The 25,001-nt window shown below is 61.5% G+C and overlaps 1 protein-coding gene across 1 annotated transcript in view; it reads right to left on the bottom strand.

Annotated features, from left to right (window-relative positions):
- The window catches only part of ATP6V1B1 (ATPase H+ transporting V1 subunit B1), a 47,262-nt gene that overhangs the window by 15,070 nt on the left and 7,191 nt on the right, over positions 1-25,001 (bottom strand). The window contains exons 3-4 of the mRNA XM_074824917.1: positions 23,693-23,980; positions 18,930-19,117 (exon numbers count right to left, since the gene is read on the bottom strand). Of these exons, the coding sequence (XP_074681018.1) occupies positions 18,930-19,117; positions 23,693-23,980 (476 nt within the window). The remainder of the gene's footprint in view (positions 1-18,929; positions 19,118-23,692; positions 23,981-25,001) is intronic.

The following is a 25,001-nucleotide window of genomic DNA, read 5'->3' as shown; positions in this document are numbered from 1 at the left end:
TAACCTCTGGAAATTCTGGGGGGAAGAGGGAAAATCGGAGTCCTGGGGCTGGGGGGGTTTGCAGGCAGGATTCCCCCCAACTCGGGGGGGCAACACCCCGTTGCTGCCTGCTCTGCCTGCTGCTGCTCGCCGTCTTTAACCGCCACGTTGGCAGCCTGGGGGAGGATGAAGGAGGACGATAATAAATATAAATTAAGTGATGGGGGGCGGGGGGGGGGAGAGAAGGGCATCGTCCTGTCAGAAATCCAGCGCGTCGCTCAAACACGGCGTCGGGGGGGTTTGAGCACCCCAGGAGGAGCCACATTCGGGGAGGGGGCCGTGGGCTGAGCAGGGCTGGGAGAGGGGAGCAACTCCCCGCGCCCCAAACTCTGTCCCTGCTTTCTGCAGCCCTGGGTGAACTCTGCCTCAGCTTCCCACCTGGAGCTGGGGGGGGCTGACACCCCCCTCCCCGAGCTCGGCGGAGTCCTGAGGGCTCGCTCGCCCAAAGCGCTCCAGGCGTGAGGAGAGCGATCAGTCCTATTTCACAGAACGACTCGATTGAAAGGAAAAATAAAAATCACCGAAACCTTTCCATAAAATCATTTATTTTAAATATTTCCCTGCAAAATCCTGGGGACACGCGGGCTGTGTCCCCCTTAGGGACCGGTCCCTACAGAGCGGGGGGGGGGGGGCACAGCCCACGCAGAGATGCTCGCCCGGGCCAGCCTGGGGGGTCGCACAGTGGTAATTATCGTTATTATCCATTAAACCACAGTGGGAGGATGCAGGAGCCGCCCCTGGTTTGGGGGTGTGCGGGGGTGGGGGGGGGGGAATGAGCCCCATGGCAGCTCCTGGGCACTGTGAGGGGGCTCAGGGCATCACCCTGCTCCTGCCACAGCTGAGTGTGTCCCTGCAGGGTGGCTTCCAGGGACGTGCCACCTCAGGGGACCCTGATAAGGCGGTGCCACCATAGAGCATCCTGCCAAGGTGGTGGCCAAGGGGATGCCACCACAGGGTACCCCGATAAGGTGATGCCACCAGAGGGGACCCCGACAAGGTGGTGCCACCATAGAGCATCCTGCCAAGGTGGTGCCACCACAGGGGACCCCAACAAGGTGGTGCCACCACAGGGGACCCCGACAAGGTGATGCCACCGTAGAGCATCCTGCCGAGGTGGTGCTACCAGAGTGTCCTGCCAAGGTGATGGCCAAGGTGGTGCTACCACAGGGTACCCTGATAAGGTGGTGCCACCAGAGTGTCCTGCCAAGGCGATGGCCAAGGTGGTGCCACCACAGGGGACCCTGCCAAGGCGATGACACCATAGAGCATCCTGCCAAGGTGATGGCCAAGGTGATGCCACCACCGGGAACCCCAACAAGGTGATGCCACCAGAGCATCCTGCCAAGGTGATGGCCAAGGGGATGCCACCACAGGGTACCCCAACAAGGCGGTGCCACCAGAGCGTCCTGCCGAGGTGCTCACACCACAGAAGGGCCAGACTCTGCCCAGCAGGTGCCTGCGGGGCCAGGCTGCCCCTTCCCCCAAGGGCCACCTCATGCGATGCCCCTCTTGTTTTTGCCACCCCATGGAGCTCGTTCCCCCCACCCCACACACATCCCCAACATCCCCAAGCCGTGTCCTGCCTGAGAACGGCCCCGGCACCGCACACCTGAGGCCGAATCCTGCCCATCGTCACCCTCAGGGTGCTGAGGTGGGAAGAGCAGCTGAGGCTGCCTGAGGGTGCTCAGGCAGCGGGTGCTCAGCACCTCCCATGGCTGGACCCTGGTTCTGCAGGGTGAGGGGAGCAAGAAGGGGGGGTGCTGGTAGGCCAGTGCTCAGCACCCAGCACCCCAGGATGGGGCTGAGGGGCTTCGGGCTCCCACTGATGGCAAAGAGCCCCTGTGGCCTGACCCGACCCAGTGGGACAGATCCCAGTGCCCACATGTCCGCATCCCCCTCGGTGGGGTTTCCCTGCTGGGGGGGACAGGATGGGGGCCCGGCCCCAGCTCCCCATGGCCCCCCCAGGGCAGTCAGAAGCTCCTCCAGTGTCCCTGGTGGTTCGTCGGGGTGGGGGGGGACACACAGCATCAGAACAGGGTCGGGGATGGTGGTTTGTGGTTGTGGGGACGTCTCAGGAGCAGGGACCAGTGATGTAGTGGGGGATGGAGACATCACCGGCACTGTCGGACCCCCCCCAGACCTCCCCACCCCGCCTCAGCCCCGGGACAAGCATTCCAGAGGAGCAGCAGTGTCCCCCCCGCAGTACAGGGGACCCAGACCCCAGAGCCACCAGGATGCTCCGTGACAAACACCGAGCCCTTCGCAGGTGGGGAAACTGAGGCACGACGCTTGCCCAGGGACAAGCCCGGCGCTGCCCTGCACTCTCCCTTTCGGGGTGCCCTCCCTGCTCCCCGGAGCTTCGGCGGTGACCCCGGAGGGGTCGGTAGCCGAGAGGGACCAGGCTCTGTGGTCCCACCTGTAAGAGGCACCACGGGGCACCAGCACCCCCCAACACCCCCCACAGCATCATCTTCCAGACCCTGAACGGGCGATACCTGGAGCGGGGACGTGGCGTCAGGGAGGGACGGGACAACGCTGGGGACACGGGGACACCCCCCGCCAAGGTGTGTTGGGGTTCAGCATCACCCCAGGGGTGAGAAGTTGCCGGGTGTCCCCTAGGGCCGTACCGGCGTGGCGAACGCTCTTCCACATCCCATTTGCCAAATCAAACCCCAGTGCAGGGCATGGGGGGCCGCGGGGGGGCCGTGGGGGATGGAGGTGGGGGAACACTTTTTGACACACATTTTGATTTAAGGGCTTGGTTTCTTGCTGGGTATAGAATTGTCTTTCCTTTCCAGCCGCGTGTAAGGCTCAAAAGCAGAAGTGCCCAGTCCGTAAGCGCCCGGGAGGTCGTGCAGGCTGCCCAGGAGCGGCCCCCCAAAACACAGCGGGGCGGCCGGCAGCCTGGGTGAGGAGGAGGAGGAGGAGGACGATGAAGCGAGAGAAGGAACCTGCAGGCTGAAGGCTCCAGGCCCTGGGGGGCTGCTCCCGCCGCCCAGCCCGGGGGAGGTGGTTCTTGGGGTGGCCAAAGCGGATCCGTCACCCGTGGGGCTGGCGATGGGGTTGGAGGTGGGAGAGAGGAGGCTGGGGGGGCCGGGACGGAGAGGAGCCGGCCTTGCTCCAGCAGCCGGAGGATGTTGCAGGTGGCGAAGGACTCGGAGGTGGCGGTGGAGCGTTTCTCAGAGTCCCTGCTCTGGTCCTTCTTCTGCTTGGTGCGGCGGTTCTGGAACCAGACCTTGACCTGAGGGAGGCGGGGGGGGAGCGGGGGGACGGGGTAAGGGGGGACAGAAAGGCACGGACAGAAAGAGAGCGCAGGGGGGGCCGGGGAGAGAGAGGCGAGAACCAGGAGAGAGTGAGAGATACGAGAGAGAGACGTATTAAAATAAACGCCCAAGCGAGATCCATCCCCCGCCACAGGGACTGCGGAGACGTCGCTCCCGCCTGCCGCTTCCAGGGAAAAAGGGCAAATTCCTGCAGGTGCCAGGAGGGAGCGGGATGGGAGCCCAGGGATGGGAGCCAGGGAATGGGAGCCCAGGGATGGAAGCCCAAGGATGGGAGCCCAGGGATGGGATCTTGGGAATGGAATCCTGGGAATGGGAGCCCAAGGATGGGAGCCCAGGGTTGGGATCCTGGGGATGGAATCCCAGGAATGGGAGCCCAAGGATGGGAGCTCAGGAATGGGATCCTGGGGGTGGGAGTCCAAGGATGGGATCCTGGGGATGGGATCCTGGGAATGGGATCCTGGGAATGGGAGCCCAAGGATGGGAGCCTGGGAATAGGATCCCGGGTGTGGGATCCTGGGGATGGGAACCCAAGGATGGGAGCTCAGGAATGGGATCCTGGATGTGGGATCCTGGGGGTGGGAATCCAAGGATGGGATCCTGGGGATGGAATCCTGGGAATGGGGAGCCCAAGGATGGGAGCCTGGGAATAAGATCCCAGGTGTGGGATCCTGGGGATGGGAGCCCAAAGATGGGAGCCCAGAGCCCAGATCCTGGGGCTGAGCCACCCCGGCCCTGCCCTGAGCTGGCTCTCCCGGGGCTGCTGAGCTACAGGACGTGCTAGATTCTCCTCTGTGATGGTTGTCAAACCCACATTTGTGTCCCTCCCCCTGCCAACCCTACTCTCGCCAGGCTAAGCCATGGGGCAGGGTGGAGGGGCCCTGGCCTTGCTGCGGTGCAAGGGAACACGCTGGGGGACAGGGTGGCTGCTGGTGGCCCTGGATCTCTGGGCACAAACCCGCTTCTGTGCCCGAACCCAGCTGGGGACATCCCCCCCACCCCCACCCCAACCTGCCTCTGGCCAAAGTAAGGAGCGAGTCCAGGCTGAGGCCCCGTGGGACACACACCCCCCACCCCCCCCCCCAAAACTGCACCTGACTCACCCGGGTGGGATGTGGACCCGGTCCCCGTCCCCCTGCAGCTGCTCCCACACCCCCTGGGAGAGAGAGCAGCCCCCCCGCTTCTGTCCCTCCCTGGCAGAGCAGAGGGGTAGGAGAGGCAGAAAGAGAGACAGAGAGAGGCATGAGGGACAGACAGACGGACGGACATGGAGGTGAGGGAAGGAGACGGATGGGAAGACACTCGGATTAGAGCGTTGGCAGACGGGAGCGGATGAGTCGGGCGCTGGCTGGGACCCCGGGAGTGAACCCCAGCACATCAGCACAGGCTTTGTCCCCGTCTGCTCCGGGGCCAGCGGGTCTCAAGCTCATCCGAGTCATCGGAAACTCGTTGGGGCAGGACAGTCGCTCACTGACACAGCCCTCACGCGTCCCCTGGCACAATAGACCCACAGTACAGAGCTAATGGAGCGTGGGGGTGGAGGAGGTCTCGGCCCCCCCGGGCCCCTTTCCGAGGACATAATAGTGGAGCTGACGTCTGGGCAAAGTCGGCTGTAGGCTGGGGATGTTCGGGGAGGAGCGGCGAGAGGGGCTGCCAGGCGAATGGGGGACACCAGCACCACGGGGCTAATACCCCACAGCCAAATTTTAGGACCATGGGCTGCTGCCAGCCCACGTCCTACCCCCCCTCACCCACAGGGTCCCACATGGGAGCTCTTGAGAACGTCCCTGTTTGGGCTGTGTGCTCTCCCGGTCCCATGTCCCAGGCTACAGTGACCTGACGCAGAATTAGCAGCCCACCAGCTTTTTCTGGCCGGGACCTCCTTGAAGTGCTGAATTCTGGGGAGCGCAGAGCCCCAAAGCGCCAGCGGCGGGGCCGAAAGGGACAACCCCATGTCGTTAGTGACGGCTTAATGAAGATCCATACAGAAACGCACAGCCCCAGCGCTCTCCACTCAAAGCATCCCCCAGGCAGCCAACTCCTGAAGCTCAAAAGCTGAGAAAACCCCCATCAGCGTGTTTATGTCCTTGAGGATGGACATGAAGTGCCCAGGAGCTGCCCACAAGCCACGTTTCCCAGCCCAGGCAGGTGCGGAGCGGGAGGTGGCAGCAGGGTCCTTGTCCCCTCTGCAGGGAGGGTGCCCCAGCACCCACCTTTCCCACACCCACCACCCACAGATCAGGCCCAGCATCTCCTGGCCTTTCCTGGGTGCAGCAGCCCAGTCCCGGCCTTGCCAGGCTGGGCTGGGGAGGACGGAGCTGGAGGGATGTGTTGGAGCCCATCCTGCCGGCTGACAACCTTCTCCATCCCTGAACCCCAAACCAGGGGGCTCCAGAGCCCCGCTCCCACCAAGCCCAACCCAAACCCAGTGTCCATCTGAGCCCACTGCCGAGGCTCCAGGGCTGGGAACCTACCACCAGCTTTCCTCCCCCTCTCTCCTGCGCCCTCCCGGTTCGAGCACATCGCCTCCACGTAACCCTGAGATGCTGGTGGGTCTCGGAGACCCTCCAAGGCTGCACAGGGATTTCATAGAATCATCAAATCATAGAATCATTGAGGCTGGAAAAGAGCTTGAAGATCATCGAGGCCAACCATTAACCAAACACTGCCAAGTCCACCACTAAACCATAGAATCACAGAATGGGTTGGGTTGGAAGGGACCTTTGAAGGTCATCTAGTCCAACCCGCTGCCATGGCTAGGGACATCTTCAACGAGATCAGGTTGCTCAGAGCCCCGTCCAACCCAACCCTGAATGTTCTCAGGGATGGGGCATCAACCACCTCTCCTGACAACCTGGGCCAGTGCAAGCAGAGACATCCGAGCATCTGCAGAAGGAAGGTCCAAGCCCCAAGGGAAGAGACAGGTGCAGCACGTTCCCCAAGAGGAACAGCCTCAGGGAGTCGGGGGGTTCCTAAGGACTAGGAGACATCAGGTGTGGTCACCAGGGAGTGGCTGGGAAGCCGAGCAAGGGAGGAGGCAGAGCCTCTCTGGGCAGCACAGACAGTGTTAGACCCTGCCACAGGGCACCCCGGAAGCCAAAATGCAAGAGGGCTGCAGAAGGGACCCCCCAAAAAATGCAGGAGAACAGATTTATCAAGACGTACCATGATGATCTGAGTACCTCCTTGTGGTGAGTGCTCCCCGACACGCCGGCAGCTGGAAAGACATGGCAAGGGCAGCACCACTCTACCCCCCAAAGAGTGTTTTCTCTACTCATCCACCACTAGCCACCAGTAGAGAGAAGCTCCTCAGCCCTGGTGTCCCCTCAGGTCAGCTCTTACGTTCTGGTTGTCTTCTACAGGTCATGAAAAACAAATGCAGCTCAATAAAAGCAAAGGGCCGGGGTCTCCAGAGGTCGGTTGGATTCTGCCTCCGGTTTCCCATGGCAGCTCATTTTTCCTGGGTGTTTTGGCTTTTGTTCTGTGCTTCTGCTTCGCCTTGGGCAGCTGGGGAGGAACCTCCCAGGGGCAGCTGAACACCAACAATTAACGGCAAGAGAGCTGGGCAAGCCCAATAAATAGCTCGATATAAATTGAAGCATGTATTGATGAGGAGGAGGAATTTCTGGTGCTGAAACCCAGTTCCACACCACTGGGGACGTGGGGGGAAATGCTAAAGGGAAGGAGGGAGAAAGGGTGGAGGTGACACCGGTCTCAAACATCTCAACATGGGGTTCAGCTGGGAAAGGGTGGCAATATGGTCTACAGGAAGGAGGACCTGCTGGGTTCCTCCTTCTCACTGCTGCTGCTGGGAGACCATCACAGCACCTCCTCACTCCCAGTTGGACATCCTCCACTCTGACGCCCTCACAAGGGTTGGCCGATGCCCTCAGCGATGACTGCACCTCCATTTATAGGTCTATATAGATGTTTTCTGTAGCCCTCCTGCCTTCATTCTACATCTGATCCTCCTGCAGGAGGTTCCCCCGTCCTCGCCCCACCTCTGCGGTTCCTCTCTGCGCCCATCATGCCTGAACACCATGACCCAAGCTGAAGGTGCCAGGCTAAATAAGGTTTTCTTGTGCCTTGTAGACCAGACGAGCTCTTCCCCATCTGCACCAGCCACATATCAGATGAGCAGGATCACATCTGCCTTCATGGCTAAAGTTCATATACAGCTTGTCATTAATTAGTAGATCCATGTCCTTTTCATCCTCCATTATGATCAAGCCCCGAGTTCCTATCACTGGAGATGTAAATAAGCTCAGCCAGATGCAGCCCTTGACAAGTCCATGAGTAATTTCCCTCCAGCCTTGATCCTTCGTCTCTCAGCAATATCCTCCTCCATCTCCCCTCGATTACAGTTTAACGCCAGTTCCCTACTCATCTTTTGCTCCGGTTCCATCCGCAATGCCCCATCAGCAAGTGCTTTGCCAAAGTCTGCTTTGACGAGATCGGTTTCATTTCCTTCTCTAAAGAAGCGTTTTTCTTTCTCGTCCAAGTTACTGGATGAACTGGTGCGTGCCTGTGACATGGCGAGGATCCCTCGTCTGGCCTGGAGGAAGGGCAGGGAGGACCACGCTGGCCCATCCCCGGTGGGCACCACATCTCCAGCACCTATGGAGGAGGTAAGGTAGCCCTGTGCGCAATATTTTGTTTGGCTGTGGGAGGAAACCAGCCCCCTCCAGTTCCCGCCAGACTCAGGGGGTGAAGAAGAAAGTGAGACCAAGGACACCTGTTCCCTAGGAACGGAGGGAAAGGCCAATTCCCAGACATGTCAACTCTGGGGGACAGCGGGGGGGAGCATGCCAGGGAGGGAGAAGCCTCCCCTGGCCCCGAAGGCATCCTGGGAAGAGCCCACAGCTCCTGGCGGCTGCCTGGGGGCTGTGGGATCCAGGACCACACATGCCAGACCAGTCAGGCCAAGCCTGGATGCAGACAGAGAGATGACAGCATGCGTTGGGATGTCACCGAAGAGGTCATGCGTGCACCAGACAAGGACGGTGACTCTCAGAGGGACGGGGAGGAGGCGTCTCTGAAAGCCCTGGGAGATGCGGCACGCAGGAAACGGCCCGACGCTGGATGTGTGAGGATGAGCACGATCTGCAGGTGTATAAATGTTTGAAGATGGCGTCTTGGCGCTGGGTATCCAACCAAGTGCAGTGGTCAGGTCTAGTGTCCACCCTGCCGTAAGGGAAGTGACCAGCTGGAGGGATCTCAGGACAAAACCCCTTATGTTTTTCTGGATCTGGAGACTCTGCTTTGCTCCGTCTCTGCCGCAGGAGAGGGACTGGTAAGAGCCAGGGGCTTCTCAGCAGAGTGGGCAGAGGTAGGATGTGATCCCTGGGCAGACTCGGTGGAGATGGTGCCGGTGGACCATGCAGAGACTCACCCTGGAGCACCGTTCCCAGGGCAGGAGTGCGCTCGCCATGGCACTGAGCTGTCTGGTTTTCCTGAAAGATGTGTCCTGGGTCAACGAGAGTGAGGAGGAAAGTCCTACGAGCTGATCAGAAAGGTCTTTCAAGACCATTTGAGCTTGGAAGCACATGACTTCTCTAGGTCCTGCAGCATGAAAATCAAGCAGGAGAATCTGCTCTGTCCTAGGCTGGATGTTTCCATAAAAAATCCAGGGTGGAGATCTCATCCCGTCCACCAGCCATGTGTGTGCTCACCAGGGAGGGACAAGGGGGCTGCAGATCTCCCGCCACCACCACCCACCTTGAACTTGCAGGTTTTGGGTCACGCGTGACAGATGTGGTCACGTCACCATGTGTTCCCCGCTCTGATAATGGCACGAACGCGTCGAGCCCTGAGAGCAGTGGGGCTTGGCCAATGTGAGACGTCTAAAGGCAGCACCGCGGTGGTTCTGGAGGAGAGGTGGCTTCCGCAGCCGAGACTCTAACCAGAGGGTTCAAAAAGCATGTTCCTTCCTCAAAGACTTACGGAGGTCTAAGCCTGCCACGTTATAGGTGCAAGAGAAGGTCCAAAAGTTGGGCCTTGGGCAGTTCCCACCTCCGACACCAACCAAATGGGATGCTGGTACCTCTCACCCCTCTGTCTTCTGCCCAACCCTGCACGGAAATATGTTCCTTGGGGACAGCAGCGTTTCTGCTTCGGTGTCTGAGTCCTGAGCGTGGTGGATCCCACCTCCCCCAGGACCCATAGGTGCTACCAGAGCATGGTGGGTCCCACCTCCCCCAGGACCTGTAGGTGCTACCAGAGCGTGGTGGGTCCCACCTCCCCCAGGACCCGTAGGTGCTACCAGAGCATGAACTGCAATAACAACCAGCAGAAAGGGAAGGAGATAACCCCAGTGCCGTAACAGCTTGTCCCAGACTGGCAGGTCACCCAAAGCCTTCAGAACTCATTACAACAGCCCTCAGCGTACAACAAAACAGCACCCAGACACCCTTTCGCTGTCTCCCACACAAGATTTTCTTCTTCACCACATCAGAAGCTGAAGGTACCTATTGCTTGGAGCAAGGTCAACCCTTTCCTTGCTGGTGGAGAGGCTGGACGTGGTGTCCAGCTAGCAATGGCCAAGAGACCTCAACTGCCTGTTGGGTGGAAAAGCAATTTGGAAGGTTGAAACCCGCTGCCCGCCCGTGTCAGGGGGTGCTTCCCAGTGCGAGGTGCGAAAACCAGCCAGAGCCCGTCCCCTGCCACCTCCCCCGTGGCACCACAGAGCCTCTCACCCCTTTGGTACCCGGTGGCACAGGGGAGGGCTGAGCCCCGGGATTGCAGGGTGCAGCCGTGGCGCTGCGGGAGGTTCCCACCACGTTCCCTTTTACAGGGAGGGAGAGAAAGAGGAATCAGAGCCAACAAATCCCAGGCTGCCGGGAGAAGGGTCTCAGGGCAGCTGGCAGTGCAGTGCAGTGGCTCTGGAGCACGGACGTAAAGGTTGAATATATTTTTTAATATATATATAAAATATATTTATTATTATATAAATATTTATCTTTTTCCTTCTTCCCCAAAAAAGTTTCCCCTGGCCCGTTCCTGCCCTGCTCGCACAGAGCAGCACCAAAGGCAACGCTGCCCACCACGGCGCGAGCCCCCTGAGGAGAGGGGCGAGGAGAGCGCAGACGCTGCCCTGATCTCTGCCAGGAAGAAAAATCCGCAATTCCTGCCGCTCCCAGGAGGCTTCCAGGGCAGCGGGAGTGGCCCCGGGGCCACCGGCCGGCCTCGAAACCCGGGAGCGGGACATGGAGCCCCCGGAGAGCCCGGCGGGAGGCCCTGCACCCCCCCGGCTGAGCCACCTCCGGGTCCCGTCGCTGTCTGACTCGGGCAGCTAGGGGGTTATTTTATGTTATTTCATTTTAAATTTTATTTTATGTTATTCTATTTTATTTTGTTTTGTTTTATTTTCATTTATTCTATTTTATTTTCTACTATTCTGTTTTATTTTGGTTTATTCATTCTATTCTATTCTATTCTATTCTATTCTATTCTGGTTTATTTTAATTTATTTTAATTTACTTTCATTTACTTTCATTTACTTTAATTTAATTTAATTTATTTTTCTATTATTCTGTTTTATTTTGGTTTAGTTCATTTTCTTTCATTCTATTCTATTCTATTCTATTTTGGTTTATTTTATTTTAATTTATTTTTCTATTATTCTGTTTCATTTTGGTTTGGTTCAGTCTATTTATTCCATTCCATTCTGGTTTAGTATATTTTATTTTATTTTAATTTATTTTCTATTATTCTGTTTTATTTTGGTCTATTCTATTCTATTCTATTCTATTCTATTCTATTCTATTCTATTCATTTGCATTTTTAACCCGTTATCTCAGATTGCTTTATTTTAAGCACACACGCCCCCCCAGTGCCCGCCACGCGACTGAAGGAGCTGCCGGGGGTCCCACAGCCGCACCCACCGGGGTTCGCTCGGCGCGTGGTTTCCCTCCCCGGGGGAAGGATTCACCCCGCAGGCCCCAGCTCCAGGAGCCCGACCCGCCGCCGCTGCCGGGCACTGGGACGCTGCTCCCCCCCCCCCTCGTCCTCCACCCAACACCTCCCAGCTACAAAACAAATTATTTCCAAGCGGTTAATCCCGACGGAGACCCTCAGCCGAGCTCCCCGCGCACTCCGGAGAGGGAACCCATCACCGGGATCAGCCCAGTAACCACCTGGCTCTGCCCCTGCTCCACTCCTCCATCCCAGCGCGCTCCCCGCTCCCGTCCCTGCGGAGCAGGATGCGGCCACGGGCGCTGGGAATTGCCCTCCCTTCTTCTCTAGCTCTTATTTTTCACATCCTCCTGCGCCCAACCGATGCATTTTGCCGGCTCGTGGCCCAGCAGCGGTGGGACGTGGCTCCTGGGCCATCCCAGTTTACCGGCGGGAGCCCGCAGCCCCCATCCCTGCCCCCCTGGCCACAGCCCACCTGCTCATTAAACCCCCACCGCCCCCCAAAACACCCGACCCCCTCGGCCTCCCCACGCTCGGCGGCCAAAAGGGCCCATCCTCATGCTCGTCCAAGCAGGAGCCCCGCACCCCAGCACCTGCACGGGGGGCACACGCCAGTTGGGTTTTTTCACGGTGTTTATGATTTGGCAGCCCTGCCCCGGCGCTGACCCCGGTGCCGCCGTCACGCGTCCCGCGCCGTGCGCACCTCCGGCACGTCGCCCATCAGCGACTATTCATAGCTCCGGCCCAGGCCCATTTTCCACCCCGGGATTAGCTCCTTGACACCATCAGCCAGCACCCGCCGCGGCACGGGCGAAGGTGGGAGCCAGCCCACCGCACCGCCGACGCCCCGTGGCACCCCGGTGACCCTTCCTCCTCCTCCTGCTCCCTCCATCCCGAGGCTCGTGGGGCCATTGAGGGCCCCGGCGTTGCGTAAGCCGGTGGGCTCGTTGCCCAAAGCGGCCTGAGGTTTCGTAACGGCGCGGTGGCTGCGTGACCCAGCCGCCTCTCCCCGGCCACCCGGGAATGGGGATGAACTCGCCCCTCGGCTTCTCCTCCAGCTCCTCAGCACCCCGATAACGTCTGGGGCCACCCCGGCTGTGCCATCCCCAAAAACCCTCCTCCACAGCCCAGGGGAGATGCGCTCGGGGCCACGTTTCCAGCCGCGCCAAGGACAGCCGACGCCGAGCCACTGTGCCCCCGTCCCCAGAGCAGCCCCTCGCCCCGCCGCTGGGCCACACCTCCCGCCAGAAGCGTGCCCTCGGCCTGCTTTTGCTCCAAAATTCAGAATATTTTCTGCTTCCCGGCACCTCCCGGGTGCTCCTGGGCCCTTTTGGCAGCGAGATGACGGAGCAGGGAGGGACGGGGCTGGGCTCCTCGTCTCCTCAGAGCTGCTGGCGAAGGCTGACAGATGATTTCCCCCACTTATTGGGGTATCAGAAAGTGCTGCCTGGGGGTGGGAGACACCCCCGGCACTGGGCAGCCCTCCCCGGCCACCCAACACCTGGCAGGATTTGCCCAGGACCGCTGCGGCGCGGGGGTGCCGGGTGCTGTCACCCACAGCAGAGCCCCCCATGACCTTTGGGCCACTGGCACCCAATTTGGGTGGCCGGGGGGGGATCCAGGTGGCACAGCAGCGCTGTCACCGTGGTCACATCCCCTCCCACGACACCAAGATGAAAATATCCGCGTGGATGTGGTGTTTCCTCCCGTTTCCCAGTGGAAAATAAAATATCGCTGGGGAGGTGGGAGCACCTGGCCGGGGAGTGCGGGTGGGTGGGCGGCGGGACCATCGCATCTAGGGCTCCTGCCCCAGCATCGGAGCTGGATCCAAAACTGTCACCAGAGCCGATTTCCATCAGAAACCGTCATTTTTAGGAAATAATTTCCCTTACGGAGTACGCTGAGGAAGAGATCGCCCTGGAAACGCCCAGCCCTCTCGCAACATTTCCAGCTGAAATTTTCAGTCGCAAATCCTGAAATTGTTTTTCACCGTGCGGGCGTTTCCCCTTGAAAACGCTTAACGATAAAAATCTCAATTAATTTTTTCACTTTTACTCGCACGAGCCATTTTGCCTAACACCAGCCGAGCTCGGGAAACCACAGAGGTACCCAGATATTTTGGGTTATCTACTTCACCCCAGGAGCAGCTCCCCCGTAGAAAACCCCTAACTCCAGAGGGTGCCCTTGTTCCCCGCTGAGAAGAGCTGCTCCTTTCCTAACATTTTCCAATCCCCCACCAAGAAGCCGGCGCTCGCTGCCTGAACCCACCTCCCCAGCTCCCCACTGTGTTTTGGGAAGCAAAACACCAAAAACGTGCATTTTTAAGGAAGGCAGGGGGCTGGGGCCGGGCTGTGCCAGCCTGGTCCTGCCTCTCCGTGGTACCTGGTTATGACACAGATTTCTCGCCACCAGCCCAGGGCCCCGTGGCCGCGGGGTAAACCCCACCACGTGCCCCTGCCGCGGGGAGGGGACGGGATTAGCTGGTCCACATGAACAGCTTTACGGGCTGGCGTGTGGGAAGGGGACCCAGAAGCTACTGGAGATGCCCAGTTTCTCCCAGCATGGCCCTGGGCACCTCCAGTGGCCACATCCTGCACCAGGACCCCCAGAACCTCCTCCCCTCCTGGCCAGAAACCTTCAGCATCTCAGATCCACCCTGGGAGTTGTTAAATACGGGACGGCTCAGGCTGCTCGGAACAGCCCTGGCACCCCGGGTTTTAGCAGCAGCGGTGGGTCACGACACTTGCCCCTGCTGCCCACCTCCCCATCCCACCATCCCCATGGCCCCTGGGCCCCCCAGGTCCCTGGAAGAGGGGGGGGTCAGGCCCAATCTGGCAGAGAACCGCTCCAGGAAAATAGGGCAGGAAAACAGGGCACCCTTCTGCTGCGTTGGTTAGTTCAACCCATCCAGAAAAAGCGTCCCAGAGGGTCGGAGAGGAGCACCCCACAATCCGGGCTGCATTAGGATGGGGCCCCCCAACCCGCTTCCCCAAGCAGAGGGGAGAAAATATTCCCCACACGGCAGTTACCCATGGGAGAAGGGTCAGGGTGAGCACCCGCAGCACGAAACAGCGAGGCCACGGACATGGCAGTGTGGAGGCAACACGAACCCCAGGAAACATTAGAGAATGTTTTCCTGTGCGTGGCAGAGAGTGGTGGAGAGGGGGTGGAGGGATGGAGAGAAGGATGGAGGGATGGAGAGAAGGATGGAGGGATGGAGAGAAGGATGGAGGGATGGAGAGAAGGATGGAGGGATGGAGAGAGGCCTCCTCAGAAAAGAACACACTTGGCTATGACACCCCTATTTTCTACACGGTCTAGAAAAGGGATTTTCCAACAAAGCTTTGAAAATTCAGCTTCCCCGTACCCTGAGGACTGTGGAGGCCCCAAGGATGAGGGGTGCGTTCCCCACCTCTGGTGCCCTGGGGAAGCCCCAGCCACAGCTCCCAGCACCGCCCCCCAGCTCTCACACCCCCCCCCCCCCCCCCAAGACCCCAACTTTCCTGCGATTCTCCCGGCACCGACCCTCGTTTCGGTGCTCTCTGGCTGCAGGGACTGATAGTTGTCAATGACTTGAGGTGCGATGAATTTTTAACGGCATCACCTTAATTGCCGGGCTATAAATAGACCTTCCCGCCCCTTCCCTGGCTCAGCTGCTTTCTCACATATGTTTTGCTCCACGTCGGGGCAGGGGGGGGAATCACAGCCCTGAAAGCTCAGGGTGCTCAGGGGGTATCACCGGCACTGACAGAGCTGTAGGAGTTTGTCCCGAGGAGGATGTGGGAGCCGAGGAGCCCGGAGGCTCAACCTGGAGGTGCGTGAGTCTGAGAGGGGGGAAAACGCTCCCGGGCACGGCCTCCGCGACTGGGGACACCCCTGTCCCCCAACGCTCCCACCTTTGGGATGGGCTGAGCTACCTCTGAGCAGAGGGACAAAGCTCGGAGCTGCGTGGGGAACAACCAGCCCCGTCCTGACCTCCTGGGTGTCCCGGCCCTCACAAAAAGGGGCCCCTGTTAGACGTGAGCATGGCTTCTCCGTCCGCCCTCGCTCTAACGAGGGCAGGGAGAGCTGGCAAATACCCCAGGTCACCCCAGCCTGAGCCTGGCACTGAACTCCTGACCCACAGGGCAAAGCCTCCTGGCCCAGGCAAATCCCCTCGGACAGCCCAGCCCATCCTGACGGGGGATTTGTGGGAATTATCCTCCCTCCGCCATCCCCCCGCGGCCCTTCTGCCTCTCCACCTTTTTCTAACCCTTAACGGCACAAAAAAGGGGCACTTTTCCCCTAATAACGCCTGGGGATGCGTTGCTTGGAGAAATCCAGCTGCGGGGATGCGGGATGCTGCCGGCTCAGAGCTGGATTTGGGGGGCGCTGTGCTGGGGGTGGGGGGGTTTGGGCAGCCCAGGAGGTGAGAGCTCAGCGGGGATGCAGCAGCCGCTTGACAAGTTAATAAAAATATTCTACAGGCTAATTAAACTCATTTAATGCTAACCACATCCATGGATTAATTAGAAAAAAAGCACAAAGGGGCTGAAGCCTGAGCAGCTCCCGGCGAGGCAGAACAGGGACGTGGCTCCCTGGGGGGGGGACAAGGTGAATTCCCCGGGCTGGAGAGAGCCAGGGCAGGTGGAAGCGCCCTCCTCATCCTCACCTGAGCGTGGGTGGCTCCGGAACTCCCCCCCCCGCCGTGTCCCTTCAGCACGGCAGGCCCGGCTGAGCCGCGCCGGACACGGGGACAAGGCGCGGGGCTGGCTCCGGAGGGACGGCGAGGTCGGTGGCACGTGCCAGAGCCTGGGCGAGCCCCCCTCTCCTCTGGGTGACCCCCCATTTACCCCGAGTGATCCCCCCTCCCTGGGGCAGGGGCCAGAGACAAGAAAGCAAGAAGATCCCTTGGGTCATTCCGGGTTGTTCAGGGGAGCGGTAGCCTCCCGGCCTCTAACACTGCCAAAAACCAGGATCAGATGCCGGGAAAGTAAAATAAGAGCCTAAAAGAGGGGTTTGGGGTTGTTGGGTTTTTTTTTTCCTCCAGCAGGATTTCTCAGCCTGATTCAGCGGACCCACTTACGGGGACCCTGGGTTGCAGCTCTCCAGCTGCGATGACATCGTGTCTCTTCCCATCTCATCACGCTGTTTGCACCACTCTTCTCCTCACAGCGGAGCGGAGGCGAATCATTCTTCCCCCCCTTGAACCATCACAGGCACAAAAAAACCCTCCTGGGCTGCCCCTTCCTTCGTGTTCCCCTCCCCACTTTGCTCTCCCCTCCTGGGGTGGGACGTGGGGTCCCACCGCATCCAGGGGTCCTGGCAGAGAGCAAAGCCGGGAGCAGCTGGCGAGGGGGGAGGTTTCCTAATCTTGAAACGGAGATATAATCCAGCGAGGGGATGGAAAGGATCCGTCCCACCAGCCCAACCACCAAATCAGCCCAGAAAGAGCCACGAGATGCTGCCGGTTGGGAACCCTCCGACAAAACATTAGATGGAGCAATTTTACCGTGAACTAAGTCCTGGGATCTGCTCCTGGGTAACACTGGGAGGAAAAAATGACCAAAAGTACCAAAAATAAGCTGATTGTTGAAAATGCTGGATTTGTCCCTGAGGTGACGGGCACAGAGGGGCCGGGTGGACCAGGAGTGGCCGTGGTGACTATCCAGCCTCCAGGCCACATCCCGAGCGGACCCACACGCTGCACAGAGCCAGGCGATACCCTAAAGATCGAAGGGTTCCTGGAAAACCCTGTGGCCACCAGCTCTCGCAATGACCCAGGGGGAATCTCCTGGCCACGAATGGCGAGAGAGCGGGACGGGGGGATGATGCCTGAGTGTGCACAGAGCCTGAAACCACGACCCGGGGGGACCTGCACCCCGGTAATGAGAGGAGGGAGCTGGGCACGGAGCCTGGCAATGCCCCCCCTGGGCAGGGTGGTGGCTGGGGAGGGACAGGTGGCAGCGGGGGAGCCAGGAAGGTACAACTGGGAGTTTGCTGCAGGGAAGGAAACGCTGTGAAAAACCACAGAAAGGGATTAAAAAAGACAGAGATGAAGGAGAGAGATGGGAAAAAGAGGATGCAGGAGGGAGAGGAGGAGAGAAGAGACAGCCGTGGCCTACGGGGTGTGAACTCTCTCACTGAGTGATGAAGGCAGCAGTGAGACACCAAGCAAGCGGTAAATAAGCAAAAATGAATCCCTACGGAGAGCCTGCGCCCTCCCGGCCCCCGGCTGTGGCAGCCAGCCCCCCGCTCAGCCCCGCGCTCCCCCAAGCTCATCCCTCAGCGTGGCACAGCCAAGGCCAAGGCCACCCGTGTCCCCCCCAGCTCCAGGGAGGTGACACTGGGACCAGGGCTTCAGCGGGGAGCCCGGGAAGAGGGACACCCCCACACAGCGCCCAGCTCACCAAGAACCCCCCCAAAACTTTTAGAACCCGCGGCACGCCAGCACCTCCTCACACGGATCTCGCAGATAGAAACCTGCTCCTCACCAAAAAAACCCAACCCTGTTCTGCCACCAAAAGAGCCAAGAGCAACTGTTTTTTACACGCCGAGGCTCTGCTCCCCCCTCGCAGGACCGCGCAGCGCGTGTGGAAGCACCACGGAGCAGCAGGGGCTCCCCAAAACCAGACCCCCTCGGCACAAGGAGGAGCCTGGAGCCGGGGCCTGGCTGGTTTTTTTTCACAAAAGGTTTGGAAAAATAGAAATTATTTCCTATCTGAATCAATGAAACCACGTAGCTGCCTCCAAACGCGCCTTTTAGTGGTCAGAGATGCGGCAGGCTGGGCTGACGGGGTTTTTCTGTAACTCCCAGCTGTGCTGTTTTACACTACAGTCTTCATTAAGTTTATTATTTTTACTATTTCTGTATAAATTTCCCAGCTGAAACCATCACGACCCCATCAAACGCACTTTTTGCTTAGCAGACATCAACACCAACTCCCAAATAACCCGGGCCGTGTCCGCGCAGCCCAGCTCTGGGAAAATCCTGAATTCCTCCCCACCAGCGAAGCCCCACACAGGGCATGGGGGTGGGGGGGGGGGGTGTGGGGGTGTGGAGAAGAGCTGCCCAGACCTCACCGCAGCTCGGGGGGTCCCCCGGTCTGTGGGGACAGTCCCCCCACCCTGTTGGGAGTGGGAGAGCGAAGCCATGGAGGCTGTGGAGAAGGGCGGCGGGGGGCGAGCGGCGGGGTGCAGGATCCATCCAGCTCATGCACAGCCCTATCCCGACAGCACCCCCCATGATGCCGCCCCCCCCGCTCGCCTGCCTGGACCCGTGGGTGCTGCCAGAAGGACCTTGGCTCCTCGCCGACACCCCCTGCTCTTTCCTGCTCCCACTTTGCCGGTGGAGGGGGGGAACCGGGGGAATGCTGCCCACAGGGAAGCAGCGCAGCGGCCACGGGGGTCCCTGCGGACCCCACTCACGGCTGCCCCTCGCCCCCCCAAACCCTTAAACCCCGCCTAAACCCCCAAATTCACAACAAAGGGATGGGGGAGAGCCACTGCCCGCAGCACCACGCACGCGTCCCCTGGCTCGCCACCGGCCAGCACCTCCACCCGCGTATGGGGGGTGCCCTCCAGGACAGCTCTCACCCACCCCCAATTCTCTGCGCCCCCCCCCCCGCCGCCCTCACCACGCCGGTGGCCATCGCGGGGCTGCATGTGGCCACGCCACGAGGCTCCGGGGACGTCCCCACGGCGGAGGAGCCTTACCTGGGTCTCGGAGAGGTTGAGCTGGCGCGCTAGCTCCGTCCGCTCCCTGCCCACCACGTACTGGCAGCGCTGGAATTCCAGCTCCAGGCGATAGAGCTGCTCCGCCGTGAAGGACGTTCGCGTCCGCTTGGGCCGGTCCAGGTCCAGGCCCTTGGGGAGCACGATCTCCCGGATCGTCCCTTTGGCATCTGGGAGGGAAGCGGGGAGAAGAGCCGTCAGGAAAAAGTCTCCAGGAAAAATTAGAAAAAAAACCAAACAAAACAAAACAACGCGGCTGGGGAGGAAAGAGACTGGGGAAACTGGTCCAAAGGGCCAGTTACTGGTGGACAAGAAGCAGAATTAAACACCAGCTGCAACCGGTGCCCGCCGGGGGGGCTCGTGGCAGAAATAACCCTGAAAATCCCCCAAGCTGTGGCTAAAAGAGGCGACAGCCCATATTGCCGTTGTCCCCTCCGGCCCCAAACGCTGCAAGTTTAGAAATGTCCAAGAAACGGCAACAAGGCTTCCTAATTTTCCTTTTTTTTTTATAAGAGATAAATAGAAACCAAAAAGTCTTTAAGGAAAACAAAGTGTTTAACCACAGAAATAATAGTTGCTGAAAGCCAGAAGCAGGGAAGAGTTATACCAGGGAAGAGTCCAAATTAAAGATTTTTTTTTTTTTTATTAAAAAGCTATTTTATTTTTCATTTCTGCTCTTCCTTGGGAATACTGGAAAAATTTTATCTCCATTACAATTCCCTTCTTTCCAGACTTGTTCGCACCGAAGGAATATTTTCTCGAAAAGCAGCAGCTCCTACTTTGGGGCAGTTCTCTCTGAAAGGACAAGTTTTGGAAGTGCCGCACACCCCGAGCCGCTCACGGCAGCGGATTTCAGGAGGTCGCTGCCCACGGCTTGACCGGGGAGGGGGGGGGAACAAAAGCCGGAGGGTTTAGCTCCCACGTCAGCCCCTTCCACGCCGCGGGACGCCGCTCACAGAGCCACGGCTTTACTTTCCACTGACAAAGGATGAGTTTTCCCCGAAAAATCCCAGGAGCCCCAAGGTGACGGGAAGCTTGTCCCTGCTCCACGGGCTGGAACGTGTCCGAGGGGCTCCGTGTGCCACCAGGCATTAAAAAGGAGCTTTGGAAATTGCCCGCCGGGCTCCTGCCAGACCCCAAACCCCTCGTGCTCCTTGTTCCACGTGCCCGGTTCTTAAGCACCAGCAGAAAGCCCAGTCTGGGTGAGCCCAGTCTGGGCGAGCCCTGGCCGCAAAGCTCCCTGTTTCTGCCCAGTGGCTTTCCTACAAGTTAAATACCAGCCACAGAAGCCACCCTGGGCAAGTAGCCCCGGTTCCAGGCCCTGCTTCCAGCCCTGGCCAGCTCCGTGCCTGGAGGGACCCGAGGTCCCCAGCAGCCCTGGCTGGAGGTAAGTTGCTTTTTCTCTTTCCGGCTGACTCAGGCGTGAAAGGATTATAAAATTGCTGGGGCAGGAAGGGGGAAAATGGTGAGGAGCAGCCTGGGAAGGGGTGATGGAGCTGGCGTGGGGACGGCGGAGGCGAGGGGCAAGCACAGATTTGGGAGAGGGACCCCAACCCCGAAGCCGGTTCCCCACGGCTGCGTTTTGGTACGTGGCAGAGACCCCGTCCCAGCCGGGCCAACCCGCTCCAGGCTGGACCTGGGGGGGCCAGGGTGTGGATCCCCAAACTCCACGGGTGGCCACGGAAGGGAAAAGGGGGTGTAGGTGGAGTGGAATTATCTCTGGTGGGATCGGGACGTCAGCCTGGGAACCATTTTGCCAGGGAAAGAGCGTTCGCGGGGATGATGCCTGGGCCACAGCCGCACTGTGGTTCCCCGAAGCCCGGAGTGGCCAAGAGACGCTCACACTTGCCAGCCACAGCTGCGCGTATCTGTCCCTCCGCGCCCGCGCCCCCCCCCCCCGCTCCAGACAGCGCTGCCAGCATCATTACGGGTGTTATTTACTGTTTTTTCCCCCCAGCAGCTGGGGCGAGGGGTGGGGGAGAGCAACTTGGGCACGTCCTCAGAGGGATTGCACCCCACAGACTTTCCCCGCTGCCCATCCCTGCAGGTTTTGGGGGGCCCACGGCCATCCCCCCCACCATGGCAGGAAGGGCACAGCACCATCCTCCCTGAGGAACACCCCCCCTAGATCCTGGACCCCCCAACACCCCACGGGGTTTTCCAGCAGCCTTCAGCCTCGGGGCCGTGGGGACGGCACTTGGGGACGGGGTTACACTGACGGCAGCACAGGACAAGCTCTGGGACTGAAACCCCCCCCCCAAATTGGTCTGGGACTGAGGGGATCAACCTCTCCTCTGCCTCAGCAGCTAAATCCGACGAGGCAGGACAGGCAGACAGGGCTGGGGAGCAGGAGGGAAGACCAGCAGGTTTTGGGGTACTGACCCCCCGAGCTGCTAACCGGTGATTTCACGGCGCAGCACAGCAGACCTGAGACCGGCCGCGGAGCCCAGCACCCACCGATGCCCCCCCCTGCACACCCAGGGCCGCACCGCGCCCACCCCGTGTTACGTACGGGGGGTTCTGCACCAACACGGCTGCCGGGACATTTCTGGGGTGCGCACCTGCCCTTGTACTCACCCCCCCTCTGCGTGCCGCGGGGTAGCGTGGCCATGGCGGCATGCTTTGGGGGGGCACAGGAGTCCGCAGGCCTTCTCAGTGCACCCCAAACAGCACCGGGGTCCCCCTAAATCCCCCCAGGCACAGCGCTGGAAAAATCCCCTGGGAGGCGATGGGGAGGAGGGGGTTGAGCACCCCGATATCTGCCCCGCTCCCCTTCCAGCCCTCACGCTGCCCAGCAAGATCTGCCCAGCTCCTCCAGCGAGTCCTTATCCCGTTAATCCCCGGTAAGGACCGACCCGCTGCCGCTCTGCACCCCCAGACTGTGCCCGCGCCCCAACAGCACCCGCCAGCCCCGACGAGATGTGGATGGCCGGGAGGTCACGGTCACCCTCCCGCCGGCAAAGCCGCCCAGTCACAGCGGCCGGAGGCTCCGTCCCGCACGGCCGGACCCCGGTCCCGGTGCTGACCAAGCCAAGCCCCCCGGGAGAGCGTCGGGCTGGGCACATAGAACCCCGACGCTTCCCAACGGGCTCCCCCCGAAAGCCCCGGCCCCCCCAAAGCCACCGCGGGCGAGCGCCGGGGATGAACTGGCGCAGTGAGGGGAGATGCGGCCCCTTCCCCCAGGGCCAGCAGCGAGGTGGGGGAGAGCGGTCCCCGGCACCTGGGGGAAAATTGAAAATATTTTAAAATATAGAAATAAAAATCTTTAAAACCCCTCATTTTGCCAGGAAATAAAAATAAATAAAATTAACCCGGAGGCGCTTCCCTGGCACCGGCCGGTGCTTGGCACCAACCCCTTCCCCGGGAACTGGCCCCCCGGCTGGGGCAGGGCTGGGAGCCGGTGGCCCCCGTGGCCCTGCAGACCGGGTGAACCCCACCGCGTCCCCCCCATCCACCCCCCCCGTTTTATTTCGGCTCCATTCCCGTTTATTTGCGGCGTTTACTCCCCGCCACCATTTTGTCCGCGCCGTGGCGGCTGCAGCAAGATGGTGAGACCGGCCACTCCTGGGCAAGGGTCCCCGGGGCCGGGAGAAGGGGGGGACCCTGCCCCGGGGATGGGGACAGACCCCCCCCAACCCGCTCCTGGCCCCGGGCCCATCGGGACGGCCCCGCTAAGGCCAAGGCCGAGCAGAGGAGAAGCCTGACCCCGGCCTGACCCCGGCGGGGGGTGCGGTGATCGGGCTCAGCGACCACCGGGGACACCCCGGGGTGAGACCCCTGGCCCCGCTCCCCCCGCCGAGGTGCCCGGGGAGGGCTCGGACTGTGACAGCCGGGCTGTCGGCGACAAGCGCCTATCGCGACAGCCGGGAAGGATGCTTGGGTGGGCGACGGGGCTGTTTGCAACCCCATCGCCAACCGCTCCGCAGCCTCGGGGTGCCCGAGCCGAGCCCAGCTGAGCCGTGCCGTGCCAGGCCCCGCTTATGGCGAACGAGCAGGGACCCGGCTCAGGTCCCGCCGCCCCCGGGGTGGGGGGGGGGGAGCCCGGGCGGCCGCGGAGCTTCTCCGGGCTCCGGTTTGGGGAGCGGACACACACACGCTGAGCATCCCCCGGGATGGAGCCGCGCTGCCACCCCGGGAGCGCCCGGTGCTGCCGCGTCCCCGCCGAGACACCCCAAACTTTGGGGGTTCGCCACAACCCCGGCGGGTCCCGGCGAGCCGCGGGCCGGCGGGGGGCTGAGCGCGGGCGGCGGGGGGGGGGGATGCACCGGCTCAGGGTCCCGCCGTATCCCCCCATCCCCGGCCGAGTGATATTATAAAGAGATTAAAAAAAAAAAAAAATAGCCCCTAACTCGCCGCCGCTCCATGACGCTTTTCTCCTGCGACAACGCTTTAAAAGCTAAACTGATGCTTTCGCCCCTCTCCCGCTGCCTGCGCGTCCCCCCGGCGGGGCTCGGTAGTCCCCGAGGGGGGGGTTCGGTGGCCCCGAGCCCGGCCCCGTTGCACGGCGGAGCGGGCCCGGTCCCCGCCGCACGGAGCGGGGCCGGGGGGAGCCGCGGCGGGGCCGGGAGGCCGGAGCTCGCAGCCGGTCAGAGCCCCGGAACGGCGCGGGGATGCGCTGGAAGCGGTGCCGGAGGAGGAGGAAAAGGGGGTGGGAGCGGGGGGTACATGCCCCATCCCGCTGCCACCCGGGGCGAGGAGCGGGGACCCGGCGGGGAGTGGGGGGACGCGGGGGCCCCTGCCCGTACCTCGCACCAGGATGCGGCGGCAATAATCCGCCTCGCCGGTTCCCGACGGGCTCTGGCTGGCCGGGGCGCACTCCTTGGAGCAGCCGGGGCTCACCGCCGACGTTCCCGGGATGTCCTTGAAGCCACCGCGGCCGCCGCCGCCGCCTCCTCTTCCTCCTCCTCCTCCTCCTCGCAGAGCGTTCTCCAGCTCCGCCCGGCTCGGCGGCTTCTCCCGGGCCCTCCCGGTGGCGGAGGGCTCGGCCAGCAGCCCCGGGCTCCCGCCGGGCTCCGTCCCTCCATCGCTCATCCCTGCGGGCGCCGCGGCGGGATCAAACATCAGGAGGGAGACGGAGAGAGAGAGAGAGAGAGACAGAGAGAGAGGAGGCAAGACCAGACCGGGGAGGGGGGGGGGGGGGGGGAGGAGAGCCCCCCCCACCTTCCCCAGACCCCCGCCCCTCCCCGGCCCCCCCTCTCCCTCCCTCCCCGGCCCCCCCCGGGGCTCAGCGCCCTGGCAGAGCCGGGGGCACCGCGCCCCAGCTCACCCCCATGGCCGGGGACCGCCGGGGGCCGCCGCTCTCCCGCCTCTCTCCGCGGTGGAGCCGGCCCTCTCCCACCCGAGGGGGGGGGGGGGCTGGCATTTAAAGCGCACCCCCCCACACCCCCCTTCATCCTCCTCCTCCTCCTCCTCCCCGCTCCGCCGGCCGGGGGTGGGGATGGGGATAAGGTAGTGGCGGGACCCGTCGGGGCGTCCCGAGAGGGTGCGAGGGGGGTAAAAAGGAGTTAAAAACTTTGACAGGCGGCTGAGCGCCCCCCACACATCCCCCCCACACACACACCCCCCACACCTCCACCTCGCTCCGGGCAAACTTGAGGCGCGGCCGCTGCCCTTCCATGGAGAGACGGTCCTGTTTGGGGGGGGGAATCGCCGCGCTGGGATTCGCGTGCGGGGAAATCGGGGGGGGGGGGGGGATTTTAGGGGGGTGGAGGGGAAGGGGAGGCCGAGGGTGGGGGGGAGCTGCGGAGGAAGAAGCCGGGGAAGAAGCCGGGGTCCTTGTTCCTTCAGCCCCCCCGCCTCTGCGCAGCCCCCGCCGCGGCGGGGAGCGGCTCCGGGGGAGGGGGGGAGATGGGGGGGGGGGGGGGGGGGAAGGAGCGATTTTAAATTAACGGCACAGACGCAATTTCCTGCTCTCCCGGTTCCGTGATACCGGTTGGTAAACAAAGAGCCCCTCGGCGGCGGCTGCCCGGCCCCGGGAGTACGGGCAGGGCCGGGGGCGGCGGCTCCAGCCCCCGCGGCGGGGGGGGGGTCCCTCTTCTCGGGGGGTTCACCCGC

The sequence above is a fragment of the Strix aluco genome, chromosome 4 (assembly GCF_031877795.1).
Source record: "Strix aluco isolate bStrAlu1 chromosome 4, bStrAlu1.hap1, whole genome shotgun sequence".
Classification (NCBI taxonomy): domain Eukaryota; kingdom Metazoa; phylum Chordata; class Aves; order Strigiformes; family Strigidae; genus Strix; species Strix aluco.
The sequence above is the reverse complement of the archived record's forward strand: the minus strand, read 5'-3'. Positions and strand labels throughout refer to the sequence as shown.